Source organism: Myotis daubentonii, chromosome 3 (assembly GCF_963259705.1).
Source record: "Myotis daubentonii chromosome 3, mMyoDau2.1, whole genome shotgun sequence".
NCBI lineage: Eukaryota > Metazoa > Chordata > Mammalia > Chiroptera > Vespertilionidae > Myotis > Myotis daubentonii.
This window is the reverse complement of record NC_081842.1, coordinates 71,252,827-71,269,794: the sequence shown is the minus strand read 5'-3', so window position 1 is coordinate 71,269,794 and position 16,968 is coordinate 71,252,827. Positions and strand designations below refer to the sequence as shown.

The 16,968-nt window shown below is 40.6% G+C and overlaps 1 protein-coding gene across 1 annotated transcript in view; it reads right to left on the bottom strand.

Moving 5' to 3' along the window:
• The window catches only part of MORC1 (MORC family CW-type zinc finger 1), a 145,704-nt gene that overhangs the window by 58,764 nt on the left and 69,972 nt on the right, over positions 1–16,968 (bottom strand). Inside the window, exons 15-17 of the mRNA XM_059686177.1 lie at positions 15,543–15,671; positions 12,217–12,322; positions 8,265–8,403 (exon numbers count right to left, since the gene is read on the bottom strand). Of these exons, the coding sequence (XP_059542160.1) occupies positions 8,265–8,403; positions 12,217–12,322; positions 15,543–15,671 (374 nt within the window). The remainder of the gene's footprint in view (positions 1–8,264; positions 8,404–12,216; positions 12,323–15,542; positions 15,672–16,968) is intronic.

Below are 16,968 nucleotides of genomic sequence, written 5' to 3'. Positions count from 1 at the left end.
GTGTGTGTGTGTGTGTGTGTGTGTGTGTGTGTAGGTACTTCTGATATGTAGGTTTTTTTCTTTGTGTACCATTATAATGACAACTTTATATAATACCCTTATTGTTAGTTCTATTTTAGATAGTGTCTGTAAGTTTCCTATTCTGAATAGTAACAAAATTTATTTTCTCTTCCCTCTTTTCTCACATTCTCTGATATTTATTGATATTATCTTTGTTAGTGTTTATACTAGTACCAAAAAGTATGTTTAAATTGCTTAAATGATAGATCTTATTCCCTAGTATAAGTCATACAACTTACCTTTCACCTTTCATTCTTGACTCCTATTTTTGTTAGCTGGATCATTACTACATTTCCAGGATATTTACACTTGGTTTGATACCTAATGTTACATGAGTTTTTGTCTTATTTTTAGAATTAAATGCAGTCAATGCTTATTTCCAGTTCTTTGCTGTAGAATTTTATGATTTCTTGACTGGTTCAAATTTAACCTCTAGTTGTTTCCTCAAAAGGAATCATGAGAACAAAATTGCTTGAAGTGTATTTTTTTTCTATTATCAAAATTCATTTGTAGATTTTTTTATTTGAGAATGGTATGGTGAATATAAAATTATTGGTTTACAACTTCTTTCCTTAAGGATCTTATAGCTTACTTCACTACCACCTGGAGCTGAGGCTTTTGTAGAGAATTTGAAGCCAATCTATTTTTTTTCTCCCTGTAAGTGATTTGGTCTTTATGTCTATTCACCAAAGGATTACTTTTCTTTACAGTTGAGTAACTATACTAGAATATGTTTTGTTGTTGACTATTCTGAAACAGTTTTCCCTACCATGTTTCAAATACATAGCTTGAAGTTCTATTTTTTTCTTGAAAACTTTTTCTGACTTATACCTTTAAAAATGTGTTCTGCCCTCACTTTTTCTTTGGGTACTCCAATTATGCAAATAGTGACTCTTCTTTTATTAGGTGTATTAACTTCTCTCCCACAATCTTGGAGGGAAAAAATGTCTATCCTCTTACCCTAAATTAAACTCTATACCTGAGTTCTAGTAATCCTTCTTTCCTGCTTTTGCTGGAATTTTTCTACATCAATCAGGCCTCATCTCTGCTGTGAACTTTCTCCAATTGCATTGGTTCCTTTCTCTTAGTCCAGAAACATTGCCAAATCTCTCCCAACTACAAATTTCTCCCAACCTTAACTGTCCTCTTACCTTCACCCCTATCTTCTCTGATCCTTCAGTAAAAGTTTTCTAAAGTAGCTTATTACTTATCACTCCCATTTCTTTACTTTCCATTGACTCCTCAACCAACCTGGCTTAATGTTTGAAACTTATCTTGCTTATCTGAAAAACAACTTTAAGTTATAAAAACCAATGGATCAAGATAATGAGAAGACAAACCACAAACAGGAAGAAAATGTTTGCAAAAGAAACATCTGGTAAAACATCAAAGTGTTATTCAAAATGTACAAAGAACTCTTTAAACTCAACAACAACAAAGAAAAAAACAAGCTACTGATTAAAAATGGGCCAAAATATATATGTAACCTTACATTCACTGCAGCATTATTTACAAGTAGAGGCCCGGTGCACAGGATTCATGCACTGGTGGGGGGCGTGGCCTGCGGGGATTGACCACTGTGGGAGCACCACTCATCTTGGTCAGCTGAGAGGCATTCCCACTGTGCGGGCGTACTGACCACCATGGGGCAGCTCCTGCGTTGAGTGTCTGCCCCGTGGTGGTCAGTGCACATCATAGCGACTGGTTGACTGGTCATTCTGGTCGTTCCGCCATTCAGTCGCTGGGCTTTTATTATATAGCATAGCCAAGACATGGAAACAACCCGTCTGTCCTTCAGTGGATAATTGGATAACGAAAATGTGGTACATGTATATAATAGAATACTATTTAGCCATAAAAAAAGATGAAATGCTGCCATTTGCTACAACATGGATGGATCTTGAGAATATTATACTAAGTGAAATAAGTCAGACAAAAAGGACAAGAACTATATGATTTCACTCATATGTGGCATCAAACAAATAAACAAAAAGAACCAAACTTATAAATACAGACAACAGAATGATGGTGACCAGAAGGGAAGGGGGATGGACCAAGAGGGTAAAAGGGGTCAAATAGGTGACAAAAGGAAACTAGGCTTCTGAAGGTGAGCACATAATTGAGAATTCTCTTTACAGGGGAAGGATGATTCTAGACCACTGTGAAGCAAAGGTCACAGACAGACATCAGTTAGTTCTCTGGGACTGATTTAGAACCTCCAGAAGTGCCAAGAAACCCTCCTCCCCTCCTCCCCTTGTTCAAAATCAGAACAATCATGAAGTACAGTCCTTAAAACTGAATTCAAAATGTAAACCTTGGTCCTGAGTAAGGAGATTAGGTCAAGTGAGTAGCCTGCCTTGGAAGGAAGTTAAACACCTGTAACACCTGTACCCTATTCTGAGCAGACTTAGGACCTGAGATGCACCCAGGATACCAGGCAGCCTCTGGCTGTCCCTGATTAGCATGCACGCTAATTGGAAAATGGATGAACATACAGTTCAGGTGCTTAAGGAATTTTTGTAGGGCAGAGATGAAAGAGGCATATTGGTAGTGAAACCCAAATTAGTGTTCCCTCCATTAAAAATCATTTCAGGCAACACACTTGAACCTCTACGTGAATCTCTGTGGATGGAATAAAAATGACTGACTGACATGTGGCAAGACTTCCTCTCACCGTCAAAGCTACTCCTGTCCCTTTTGGAGTAAGGATGAGCTCCCTCTGGACTCACACTGCTATGTGCCTCTGTGGCAACATTTGGTCACTTCTGTGAAACCCAGGAGCAAACAGCAATGGATGGTATTCCTTGGTCCCAATCTCCAGGGCAGAATAGGCTGACTTATGAATCCAGGAGCAGGGACTATCCTGGTCTCATCACAGAACACTGCTCTCAAGCCAGATTGTACTGAAGACCCTCTGACTGCTGGTGCTGTCCTGTTTGTTTTGTAAACTAAGAATGTTGTTCTGTCTGGTAGTGTGACATCAATTCCTCAAGAAGGGATAAAAGAATAATCTGCATAAGCAATTCAAGTTAAGAAGTTGTTTCTAACAGTGAGCCAGGGGTGATGGTGGGAGGCATGCAAGATGTTTGCCTTCAAGAAACTTCTCAACTAGTTCATCATGGGCAATTCGTTTAATGTCTCATTTGCTATGCTGTGAGCACAGGGCCCACAAGTGTGAATATGTTATGCATCATCCCTTTTGGAAAAGCACTGCATCACCATAGAGAAATGAGATCTTTGTAGGGAGAGTAATAAAGTAAAATATTTCAGCTACAGTGTGTATAATAGCCTCTTGTTAGACAAAGGACTTTAGGTGTCATAAATTTTAGATTATGGCAGTTTCTGTAAGGAAGCTGAAAAGTACTCTTGATGAATAAATATGTTTCCTAAGACATCTGTCTGCATAATTATACAGATTTGAAATCTCAGCATCCTACACAATAATGACACATTAAACAGATGAAATTGTAAAATGGGAAAAAGTGTTCACATTCTTCATTACAGAGTTATACTTAGATATGCCATTTCAACTGGAAAACATAGCTAAATGTTAAGCATGTCTTCTCTCTCCACATTTATTGCTAAAACAACCAATGTGGGACTTGTCGGCTTAAACTACATATTGTTTGTGTCCACGTGAGCACTACAAAAGAAAAGGATGCTATTGCTGGAGTTCTTTTTCAATAGGCGTGGAGTTTTACAAAGGCTACTCATTGATGCAAAGACTGTGAACACAACAAATAAAATCCAAATACAGTCTCCGCACTCCCATCCAAATACACTTTATTTTGAGCAAGTGTAAGGACATTTTGGTTTACAATAACATATGCAAAAGGTTTAAGTGCAACCTATGTAGAGTCAACCAATCCACTCAAATGAGAAATATTTCTTTTGTACTTATTTGTAAAGAATTCTGCATAAATCAAATTCCTTTGGCAAACACCTGTTACGTAAAAGATCCAGGCGTAAGTGTTGTTGGGAATGCCAAAGATAAATAAAAATGGTCCCACCTTTCAGAAAGCTTACAGTCTAATATGGGAGACATTATATACACAAGTAACTATAATACCAGGGATAAAGAAAAATTTGCTTGAAAAAAAAGACACCCATCAAGGACAAACGGAAATGAGAGAAGACTTCATACAGGAATGACATTAGTTTCAGATCCTGAAGGGTGAGGGGAGAGGAAGGTGACAAAATGACAAAACAGCAGGAAGAAGAGCACTCGGAGCAGCATGGAAGCGGAGAACATGCTAAGGAGCACGGAGCAGCTCAGTAGGAGACCCTATAGGAGGGAAGAAACTAATTCAAGAAAAGTAACTGGTCTCGAATAAGAAAGCCTGGACTCACTGTAGGATAAGAAATAAATATTGATTAGAAAATTTAACTGCCGAAACCGGTTTGGCTCAATGGATAGAGCATCGGCCTGCGGACTGAAAGGTCTGGGTTCAATTCCGGTCAAGGGCACGTACCTGGGTAGCGGGCACATCCCCAGTAGGAGATGTGCAGGAGGCAGCTAATCGATGTTTCTCTCTCATCGATATTTCTAACTCTCTATCTCTCTCCCTTCCTCTCTGTAAAAAATCAATTTAAAAAAAACTAAAAAAAAAGAAAAGAAAAGAAAATTTAACCCAGAAAGACCTAGAAAGCACATAAGCAATACAGCCCATTTGCACAAACATATTGATTATATAAATGCTAGTGCCCCAGTGCACAGATTCGTGCACAATGAAAAGAAATTAATTAGAAAGTGGCTGGCAGGCTGGACTGGGCGAGATGGGCTGGACACGCCCTGGAGCCAACCTTCCTTGGTCCCTCCCTGGCCAGCCGCACCTGGGCCAGCACCGTGGGTCAAAGGTTGTCTGTGGAGTGGGCGGGATCCCTCTGGCAGGTGGGGTCCCTTGGCCTGGCCTGCGGGGATCCAGCTAAAACTGGCTCTCCGACATCCCCCAAGGGGTCCCGGATTGCGAGAGGGTGGTTCACAGGTGACGCACCCTGGAATCGGGTTCCTTTCTCTCTGGTTCCGGGTGCATCACCTGAGAACCGCAGCTGCCAAGTCACCACAGCTTGGCAGCTCCTGTGTTAAGTGTCTGCCTCCTGGTGGTCAGTGCACATCAAGCTACCAGTTGGACGGTCAGATAGTCGCTTAGCCTTTTACATATATAGATACTACCCATTAGCATCGCTTATGTATAAATGGGTAAATATGAGTAGGCTTCATTCAGGGAATTAATTTATCATCTTTCTTCTAAGGACTGAGAGCATCAAGTGGATTTAAAGTGATGCCAAAAAACCCTGAATGAAATGTATCCCAAACTATATTTCTTGGGCACAATCAAGACACATTCATCCTTGCCATACAACTGAAGGTAGAAGAGAAACTAATTTGTAAGTTAAAACAAAGAAAGGGAGAAGTGTAGCTCTACTTTATGGTTTTAAATTGTCGTCTGGGTTTAATGAAAAACAGAATAAAAATTATGCAGATAATAGGCCAACTAGTAGCTGAACAATTCGATACAGGGAAAATGGAAATGCTTCATAGTTTGGCCATCAGGTGGCACTAGTTACTCATTATAGAAAACGGCAGGTACTAAAGGGGTGAGCTAGAAAAGCAGTTAGGAACAGATTACTCCTTCATTTACTCAGAAAGGAGAAAGTGGAGTGGACTGTTTCGGAAGCACAAGGAATAAAGAGGGTCTTGGCTAGCTGACACAGCCTATCCATTATATCCTGAATTTGAGCTCACCTATTAGATTTATTAGGGAAAACGCACACATTTCCCTAACAAATATGATGTTTGTTGCCTTTGTAAATGTTCTCGGGTCCTTTTTGTCTGTATTTATCCTGTGAGAGCATGAGATCAGTGCTAGAATGAAGCAAAAAGGAAACAAATCCCAACTTCACTATTTAAAGATGTGTGGCTTGGTTCAAGTTATTTAACTTCTTTGAACTGTACTTCCCTCTGTTGTTATAATTGATGAAATTAGCTGGAATGTGGTGAGGATTTTATAAGACACCGTCCGTTGAAATGACAGCTCTGGACCTAGCTACTTCATTTTCTCCCAGAGGAACGGGTCCAATCATTGGAATACCTCTTTTATCGGAATAGTGTTCTAAGTCATTGTGGCTCTTCCCTAACTAGGGCGTCCTGTGGGTGGTGCTCTTAGAAGTTAGACTGAGTCACTCTACACACCAGTGGAGGATATGAGGGGTGGAGAAGAAGTTGTAGCTGATTTCTCATACTAGTACCATAATGCTACCTTGCCATTATTCGATCCCTCCTGGTTGTCAGTGACAAAAGTCCAGAACCACAGAATCTAAGATCCAGAACGGTATTTGATTTATATAGTCAACTGTCCAATTTTTAGATCAGGATACCTTCTGCCATGAAAGTTGAAGCACAAGAGAGTAAGAAGTGGGGTGTGCAAATTTAGGTCATTTTTATACTTGCTTCACAGGTCTGGTCAATGGATAAGTAGGCATTTGTAGTCGGAAGCAGGATGAGAGAGCAGGAGGTGGGCAAACGATAATTACCTGGCATGCCTCTAATTATTTCCTGATATTGAGATGCTAGGCTTATTTTCACAAAATGGAGCAATCTATATCCTTTGAACTGGTGGAAGTAGGTTTCTATCTGAGTGCTGCTAAACATCTTTGTTTATATTTGAAACAGACTGAATCGGCAAACCTGGCTCAACTTTTTATGAAAAAGTCAACTACCGAGAAAGAAAGAATAAAAAGAATGGATGGCCCAAATCTGTTATTCCACCAGGGACCATCAATCAAAACCTCTACCTCACTAATGAATAAAACATCCAATCCTAACAAACAGAAAGGCAGTTAAGACTTCATGATGGGCACTGGTACTTGCAAGGACCAGCTCTGGCCTTTACCTTATAGGGAAAAAACAACAACAAAGATCAAATCAATTCAGGTTGTGCTGACTGCCTCCACAGAGCTACCAGGAGTGGTAAACAAAATAAGAAACCGAACAAATTTAGACATTCCACAGTGGAAAGATATGACTCCACCTAATTATTTATGAAAATAAGCACAGGCTGTGATACCCTTCTTTACTTCTGACCTGTTATAAAACCCAGGACTAGAGGCTCTAAATCTGTAGAGATTTGAGCTGCTTTTAGGGTGATAGGGAATGCATAGGAGAATGTATTCCCAAAGTGACTATCAGTATTTTCCCCCAAAGAAACCCTGAGACTCCAGGCTATAAAGGAGGGTCAGATTTCTTTGGCTGTGATATGCAAATCAGGTTTCAGATGGCAGCTGATTTGCATGGCAGATCCCTAGCTAGGGGGGAGCCCAGGAAAGAAAACAGAAACCGGGGTAAAAAAGAAGGCTTACCTTCTAAGAGCCCAGGAATACACATAATAATAAGGCATTAAGTCTAGGGGGTCTTACCTCCCTCTCTGCAAAAGACTTTTCGATTTGAATGAGCAGTTTATGTCCTGACACGTAGAGAGGGGTCACACATTTGGACATAGGCGGCTGACCTTCTCAAGTGCTATTTGAAGAAGTTGACATGCTATACTATTAAAAATTATTGAATTTAGGTGCCAAATCCATAAAGGAAACAGAGATCTAATGACTTTATTAGAGCAGAGATTAAAACAATATTTCTGCAAATTTTCCTTCACTTGAAATTGTCATGGTTACCTACATTTACTGATAGTAATGTTTTATTCATTGAATTTTCTTAACAATTAAATATGATTCTGAGTTTCTGTATTAACAGGCTAATATTTCTTTAAAAGAACAACTCTTTACCTAAAAATTCTGCCCTTAAGGAACAAGCTTAATAAATTTAAAAGGGCCTAACCTTTGGAGTCACGCAGACTGGTGTCCCAGTCTCAACCACTTGACCTTTGACATTCGGGGTGACCTCTATGAGGCTCTGCATGCATTCCTAGAATGGAAATAAGCTCCCCATTCCTCACACCACTGCTGTGCAGTTGGACTCAGATAACACATTCCAGTATTTTTTAAGAACTCTCCTCCTTGTCTGGCCCCCGGGACCCATTGTGGCTCACCTCTAGAACAGTCCTTAGGTCCAAAATTGGGAGGAGGCAACAAAAGAGGATGGAAAAAAGAGGCTGAATGTTTAACCTGGGTAAACCATTAGTCATTTGCACACATGAAACCAACAGCTCAAGCGTCAGGGTGGATTTTGAAAAGAATTAACTGCTTACCTCCAGCTGCTGTTCTGCCAGTTGATCCTGATACCTTCGGACTGACTCCTGAAGTCGCTTCTCTTTCTCATTTTTTGATAGTGATACTGTGCTCATGGTGCCCAGGGGGATGGGAGGTAAACGTTCCGCCTGATGACAACTTCACAATGAACAGGTACAAGAGATATATAATAACATCAGGAGGGAACATAAAACTATTTGCTGTCTGTAAAGGATTATTTACTTCTACAAGCATAATAAGTCTTTATGTCTTATTTCCAAAATTTGAATATAAGGGAAGAGCATTGTATTGATGACTTTAGGAAATACAAGACCTTAAATCATGAAAAAAAAGAGCTTAATGGGGGGGGGGGGGGGGGAGACAGCTAAATGGAAAAAAAGTGAAAGGTAGTATATATTTACCAGAATGAGAAAGCTCTTCATTACTAGTATTTACTAATGCTTTATTTATCTCCCATTATCAGGAAATGAGGCCTTTTGCAAAAATGTTTTTAGATAATTAAATCTTATCTTATTACTATTAAACATTCCCCTCCCCTCAAAAAAACATATTAGGGATAGAAATCCATCTGTCTGTCTACAATACACCAAACAGTTCTGCTTCTGAAACACACGGCCCCTCTGCATGCTGGTCCGGGATCACTGTGAAGGACCTTGATGTGACGCTCTAACTGACAGCCGCGGGGGAGTGGCAGAGTCCTTCACCAAATAACCCCCCAGCAACACCCCCTGCTGCAGCGTCCTTCTCTCCTGCTGCTCTCGGTGTATCTCTCTGCTTCCCAACCTCTAACCACCAGTGTGTCAACACATGTATATCATCAAGCAGAATTGTGTCTAAATGACAATAAACAGGCTGCGAATGAGGGTTTCCCCTGCTATGGCTACGAAAAGTGCTAATGACTTTTGGGACATACGATTTGAAAGGTTTGAGGCCTTTTCCCCTACTTTTGGTTTTGTGGCTCTGTGCTGGGAGCTGAGTTAGCCAAACTGTTGAAAAACTGAGAGATTATATTGTTCACCCTGGAATCGAGGCTTGGCAAGGATAAGAGGTTCAACTCCCACTGGGCATGGCTTTGTTCATGGCTGGTGATGTGCGGTTAAGGTCAAAATATTAAGGTCAAATCTTAAAGCCTGCTTTACATAGGTAATAGAAAAAGGAGAGGGAAGGGACAAAATACATGTGTATTAGACTAGGAGAGGGAGGAGGAGGAGGAGGAGGTTGGGAATAGAGAGACCTTCTCTCATCTGAAACAGTGCATAAGCACTTTTGATCTGAAGCCGATCAAACCCACAATTTCTTTGCTTTGTGGAGCTGCAGCTTATATATATCTTATACCTACCAACAGAGAACTACAAGCAAATTCAAGTACTACTGTGAAAGAACTTCACACACTTAATTCCACCCACATGTGGTATTTGTTGTTACTGAAATCAGGGACACCTACTATATATGTAGCCACCCGTGGTGTTGAGATGAAGACACCTGTGAGGCGGTACCTATAAGGTTCCTATAAGGTTCCTATTTCATGGGAGAAAAGAACCTTTTGGCATCATTAAGTTTTTATTCAAAAAAGAGAAACCCCAAGTATTTTATGAAAGTGCTATCCATTCAAATGTCTTCAAAAAAATTTTTTTTAAAAAAGTTAAATTTTTGAAAAAAAAAGTTAACTTTTAATATACAATTCCATATGTTTAGCGAAGCATGGACTTAAAAAGAAATTATAAGTATAAAAGAACTTTGTGCATTTTAGGCTTGGTCCATCAGTTTTCTGTCAACATGGCTAAATTTATCTTGCCTGTCGTCACAAATGGACTATTCTGATGTGCAAAAGAGACAGAATTAGTGCAGCTTTGAAACAGTGCTCTCTGATGGCATCACCACTTTTCAAGGAGAAAAGGGCAAGAGTATAAGTAATGATAATTTGGCAATAAAGAAACTGTAGAGGGTAGTCTCCGAGTTCTATGGGTCTGACCACGACTAAGACTGATCTATGAAATCAAGGTACTTGGTTAGTTCTGTGGAGAGGGGCCAAAATTCTCCAGGGACATGGCAGATTGACTTTACAAGGGGTTCAGCTAGACCCAGAAAAGATGCAAAAGATACTAGTATTACACCCCACTCTAGGTGATGGGAAGCTGAGTTAAAAAGAGATTGGACCCCAGCTGGGGTAGCTCAGCGGACTGAGCTTGGTCCCATGCACCAAGAGGTCACCAGTTCAATTCTTGGTCAGGGTATATGCCCAGGTTGCAGACTCGATCCCCAGGAGAGGGTGTGTAGGAGGCAGTTGATCCATGTTTCCATCTCTCCCTCTCTCTCCCTTCCTCTCTTTCTAAAATCAATTAAAATGCATTAAAAAATGAGAGAGAGAGAGAGAGATATATTGGACATTTGTCCAAGGTTTTTCACAGCTAACAGAGCTAGGAGTCAAACCCAGGCAGTCTGGTCCAGGGTCTGAACTCTAAAACACTATCCTATGCTGTACAAAAAGTTCTTAGCTCACAATAAGTGATCAATGTTATTAACTATTCTTTTGGTTTTTTTGTTGTTGTTGTTGTTGTTTGAGGGTTAGGGGCTTAGGTCAATTTTATTTACATTTTCAAGCACAGGTCTTTCAACACAGAAATTTAAAAACAACAGTAGCCACAAACTTCTATTAACACTTTGATAAAAATAATGATACTGGTTATAAAAACACTACATATCAGACAATTAATACTGAAAGTAAGCCAACACTTTATTCCTATTTGGGAGATATTTAAGTTCCAGGTTAGGGCTGAAATCAGGTTAGGAATCAAAAGACCTTGGCTAATGGCTTCATGAACAGGTTTCTGAGGCCCCATTTGGGCTTCACTTTTCACTTCTCTACAAAGAAGACGTGAGATAGCTCAGTGTTTCATAAGCGCACGCCCTGGAGCTCTAGGCTCTTTGCCGACAGTAGGGAACAGAAGTGGGAAGTGCATGGGTACCTTTGGCCTCCACATTCCCAACCTTCGATTCAAAGCAGGACAATTCTGCATTTATGTAGTTCATACATTTAGGGTCTAAGCAAATTTTATTTGAGGGAAAACAAAACAAAACGGATTCTGCTGCAAACCAAGAAAGGGAACCTAGAAAGCCCTGGGTCATGTGAAATCTAAGAGCCCTGTCTGTCATCTGACTTATTTTCTTAGTTTCTAAATATGATTAACCTGGGGACTCCAGGTGGGGTTGTAGTAGCAGTTTCTGAATGTTTTCTTCTTTAAAAAAATTTTATTTGTTCTTTATTTTTTCTAGACTGGATAAAAGTAATCCAACAAGAGCTATTACACTATTGTCTGTATTAGCAATATTGATTTACTTATCCAGGCCAAAGGACTTACAGCAAACTCCATGGAAAAACAATGCTTGACTTAGGAGTGACTTTATTAGAGGGGTATACTAACTCTTCTGCCTCCCCCAAGAGAAAGAATATAAGTTTAAAAGGACTTGTAATAACACTGGCATTCATCAATATTTAATTGGTCTTTTTCCTGCTTTTGTCTGAACTTCTTCCTCGAAGAGCACAAAGCAATGAAATCAATATATGACTTAAATAGAAAATGCATGTGGTCTAACAGTTTAGTGCTCCTGGAGACACCACCTGGATAAAACTCCTGTATTTTAAGGTGGTATGTTGTGTGAGAACGAACTAAAAGGCAGATCTCTTAAATATGAGTGGTAGTCCCCTGCAGTGAAAGCATAGAGCTGCACACCCCAATGTTTACAAAGCATTACATCCAGGTCTCTTTTATCTTGATGGAAAAGCACACTAATCAACTATCTTTCCACAACTGGCCAGGTGCTAGAAAGAGTTCTCGGGGATGACGGAGACTAAGCTGAAATGTACCTATAGCGGACATTTTCCAGTTTCATACATATGTAGTTCAGGAATTCAAAATTGGATAAAAATTTTAGAAAACCATCAAACACTACCTGTTTTCTGAGAGGTTAGGATTATTAGCACAAATCCAGGCGTCCAAAAGTTCTTTTTCCTGATAATCAGTAGAGGGAGGCAAGACTCTCCATTTAAGGCAAAGATCTGATCATCAAAACAAAATCACACACAAGAAAGACCACAGTCAGAAGTGAATCCTTCATAGTAAGACATCAGGTTGCATAAACCAAAAGTATGAGGTATTTTTCCAGCCTCAGGCAAGTGAATCCTTGATCATATACCATTACACTTGATGGCACAACTAGTCTAGGATTCTATGAGCTACCCTTGGACACTCCTAATTAATAATAATTATTATTATTATTGCTTAAGTTCTTTCCAATTGGTTTTTGCTACTTTCAGCCAAAATTATTTAGGTAATTGATCTCTCTCTCTTCTTAAACCACATGAAAACTTCCAGTGACTTCCCTTTCGCATTTTCATTGCCTTCCTTGTCCATTTTTCCCTTGCAGTCCCTCCTTGCTTTTAGGACCAAGACACTCCATATTTTCCAGACTATTCTTAACTTTAATCTTGAACTCCTCCCAGACACACTGCTAATGCCTCTTTGGTAAACACTTCTCTCTGTTCATCTTCAATGGAGGCAGTTTGCACAGTGGGTAAGAACCTGAACTGCTCCACCAGTTACTATGTCTATGAACAAATTATGTCTCTATGTTTCAGTATCATCATCTGTAAGAAGAAATTCTATTGTACTTACCTAAAAGGTTTCTGAGGGTTAACATACATAGTAATAATGATAAAATCCAGCATTGCTAGACATTATCTGTGCTGGTTAATTTCATGTCAATTTGACTGGGCCATGAGTTGCTTGGTCAAATAATTGTGAATGTGTCTGTGTGAGGGTGTTTTGAATGAGATTAACATTTGAATTGATAGACTGAGTAAAGAAGATTGTCCTCCCTAATGTGGGGTGGGCCTCATCCAATCAGTTGAAGGCCTAAATAAAACAAAAAATGGCTGACCCCCTGGAGAGTAAAAAGGAACTTCTCTTTCCTGACTGTCTAGAGCTGGGACACAAGCTTTTTCCTGCCTTCAGACTCAAATTAAAACATAAGCTCGTTCTTTCTGGGTATTGAGCCTGTCAACGTTTACACTGGAATTATATCATTGGGTATCTTGGTTCTCAGGCCTTCAGACTTCAACTAGAATTAAACCAATGGCTCTCCTGGGTCTCTAGCTTGCTGAATAAAGACCTTAGACTTGTTAGTTTCCATAATCATGTAAGCTAATTCTCAATAATTAATATCTATCTATCTATCTATCTATCTATCTATCTATCTATCTTATATATATATTTTCAGCAGCCAGACAGCCATTCTATTGGTTCTGTTTCTCTGGAGAACCCTGTTACACTATCCTATGCACTTAGTAAACTTTACATATGCTAATACATTTTATTTGCACAGCACTGTCTGATGTAGCTATAAATACTAACCTCATGTTATGAAAAAGGAAGCTGAGGCTTAGAGAAATTAAGGAATTTGCCTCATTTCATAGCTCCATAATACTAGAGATTGGATTCTGGCAGCGCCTTGCACATATTAGACCAGTCAGGTACTTAACCCAAGGCTCAAGGTTAGGGAGGTGTTCGCTTGGCTCTGTTTAACTAACCACACAGTCTTACAGACTATGGTGTACCCTATTTGTTTGCTTGGCTCCCTCCCTGGACAGCAGACTCCTTGCAGATAACAGAGTGTCTTTAATTCTCTAACCCTAGGAATAGTGGCTAGAAGATACACCAGAGGAACACAACAAGTGCTCAGTGCTTCAATGATGTTATTCTCCTATCAAATAATGTCCAATGCCTCTCCATTGCTTATCAAAGTAAAAACTCCTTATCTTGGCATTCGAGACCCTCTAACATGTTTATTTAATCTGATATTTTTGTTTTTTATTATTTAGCCATCATTCATGTATTCAGTAGTCAATTATTAAGTACCAACTATATATTTAGCATAGTACTAGGTATTAAAAACAGAAAGATAGCTGTTTCAAAAGGAAGATAAAAATCCAATCAAAAGATGGGCAAAGGACCTAAATAGAAATTTTTTGAAACTGGACATACAGAAGGCCAAAAGACTTATGAAAACATACTCAAAGTCACTAATCATCAGAGAGATGCTAATCAAAACAACAATGAGGTACCATCTCACACCTGTCAGAATGGCTATCATTAACAAATTAACAATGACAAGTGCTGCAGAGGATGCAGAGAAAAAGGAACCCTCTTGCACTGCTGGTGGGAATGCAGACTGGTGCAGCCTCTATGGTAAACAGTATGGAGTTTCCTCAAAAAGTTAAAAATGGAACTCCCATTTGACCCAGTGATCCCACTTCTAGGAATATGTCCCAAGAAACCAGAAACACCAATCAGAAAGGATATATGCATCCCTATGTTCATAGCAGCACAATTTACCATAGCTAAGATTTTGCAACAGTCTAAGTGCCCATCAGCAGATGAGTGGATTAGAAGACTGTGGTACATCTATACAATGGGATACTATGCTGCTATAAAAAATAAAGAACTCTTACCATTCACAACAGCATGGAGAGACATGGAGAGAATTATGCTAAGCAAAAAAAAACTAGTTGGAGAAAGATAAATATCACATGATCTCACTCATTTGTGGAATATAATGAACAACAAAACTGATGAACAAAAATAGATCCAGAGACATAGAAGCATTGAACAAACCGGAAGGCAGGGAAGGGTGGTGGGGTGATGGTGGTGGTAAGAGAGCAACCAAAGGACTTGTATGCATACATATAAGCATAACCCATGGACACAGACAGTAAGGAGGTGAGGGCATGTGCTGGGGTGGGGTGGGGAGGGAATGGCCGGGAAAAGGTCAACGGGGAAAAAGACATATGTAATACTTTTAAGCAATAAAGAATTAAAAAAAAAAGAAAGATAACTGTTTATATCATTCCACCCCTAAATTTTTAGCTGAATGTATATCTGATATTAACACATATCTCCTGCTACATCTCTGCCTATCAAAATTCTATCTTAAAGATCATGGCAAAAGCTACCTCTGTCATGAAGCCTTGCTTCAACTTTCTCCTTTTTTGAACCCTCATAGAACTCTGTGCCTCTTTACATCATCTTTTACATCTGAATTTCATCTCTATAATTTCATGCTTATCTTAACCTATCTCCTAGACTCTAACCTCACTGCATGTAAAAATCAGGTTTTACCCACCACCTTTGTCTCCTTCAGGCACCATTTACTGGCACAATGACTTGCATATTTAAAAACTCACTAAATGACTGCTAATTTGAATGGAATTCAACACTCACCACACTGAATGATGAATGGGATGGCCATGGCTTGTCTTCTTTGATACTGAGTAGACTCTAAAGACCTCTCTGTGTCCTTGTTATTCTGGTATCCAAATTCATTCCAAAACAATGTAAGGTTTCTATTACCTAAAAAAATTAAAAAAAAAAAAACAGGAAAAAAGTAATAAAAGAAAATCAACAAGATTAAGATGATAAGCAAAGGAAAGTTTAGATATAAACACATGTATGTACAATATGAGCACAGCTATGTAAAAATGAATACACAGAAAAAAGATGTTAAAGTATTATTGTTGGTTTTCTCTGAGTATGGATGAAATTTGTTTTCTGATTTATACTTTCTTACATATTACAACTTGTATATAATAAATATGTAATATCTTTATAATAAAACCAAATACAATAGCAGTATATACATGTAGTATATACATAAATATATATATACTAGAGGCCCGGTGCACAAAAATTTGTGCACTGGTGGGGGGGGGGAGGGTCCCTCAGCCCGGCCTGTGCCCTCTCGCAGTCTGGGACCCCTCAGGAGATAACGACCTGCTGGCTTAGGCCTGCTCCCGGGTGGCAGAGGGCAGGCCCAATCCCTAAATGCAGCCCCTAGTTGGGCTCAGAGCAGGGCCGATTGGGGAGTTGGGGCACCACGCCGTCATGCAAAGAGCAGGGCGGATCGGGAGGTTGCGATGCCACCCTCAGTCACCCTCAGGGTAAGGCTGATTGGGGGGTTGGGGCACCGCCCCCTGTCACACTCAAGGCAGGGTCGATGGGGAGGTTGCGGCACCATCCCGTCACGCACAGAGCAGGGCCAATCAGGGGGTTGGGGCGCTGCCCCCTGTCATGCACAGAGCAGGGCCAATGGGGAGGTTATGGCTCTACCCCGTCACACACAGAGCAGGGCCCGTTGGGGGGGGGGGGGTTGGGGAGCTCCCCCCTGTCACTCACAGAGCAGGGCCAATCAGGGGGTTGGGGCACCACCACTGTCACACTCAGGGCAGGGCCAATGGGGAGGTTATGGCTCTACCCCGTCACACACAGAGCAGGGCCCGTTGGGGGGGGGGGGGGGGTTGGGGCGCTGCACCCTGTCACACACAGAGCAGGGCCGATCAGGGGGTTGGGGCGCCTCACCCTTTCACACACAGAGCCGCAGGGTGATCAGGGGGTTTGGGCGCTGCCCCGTTACACTGAACCCGGTGCCGGGAGGCCTCTCAGCTCCGCTGATCCCGGTGCTGGGAGGCATATTACCCTTCTACTATGTAGGATAGAGGCCTGGTGCATGGGTGGGGGCTGGCTGGTTTGCCCTGAAGGGTGTCCTGGATCAGGGTGGGGGTCCCCATTGGGGTGCCTGGCCGCCTGGGTGAGGGGATGATGGCTGTTTGCAGCTGGTCACACACCCTTCAGGGTGGAGGTCCCCACTGGG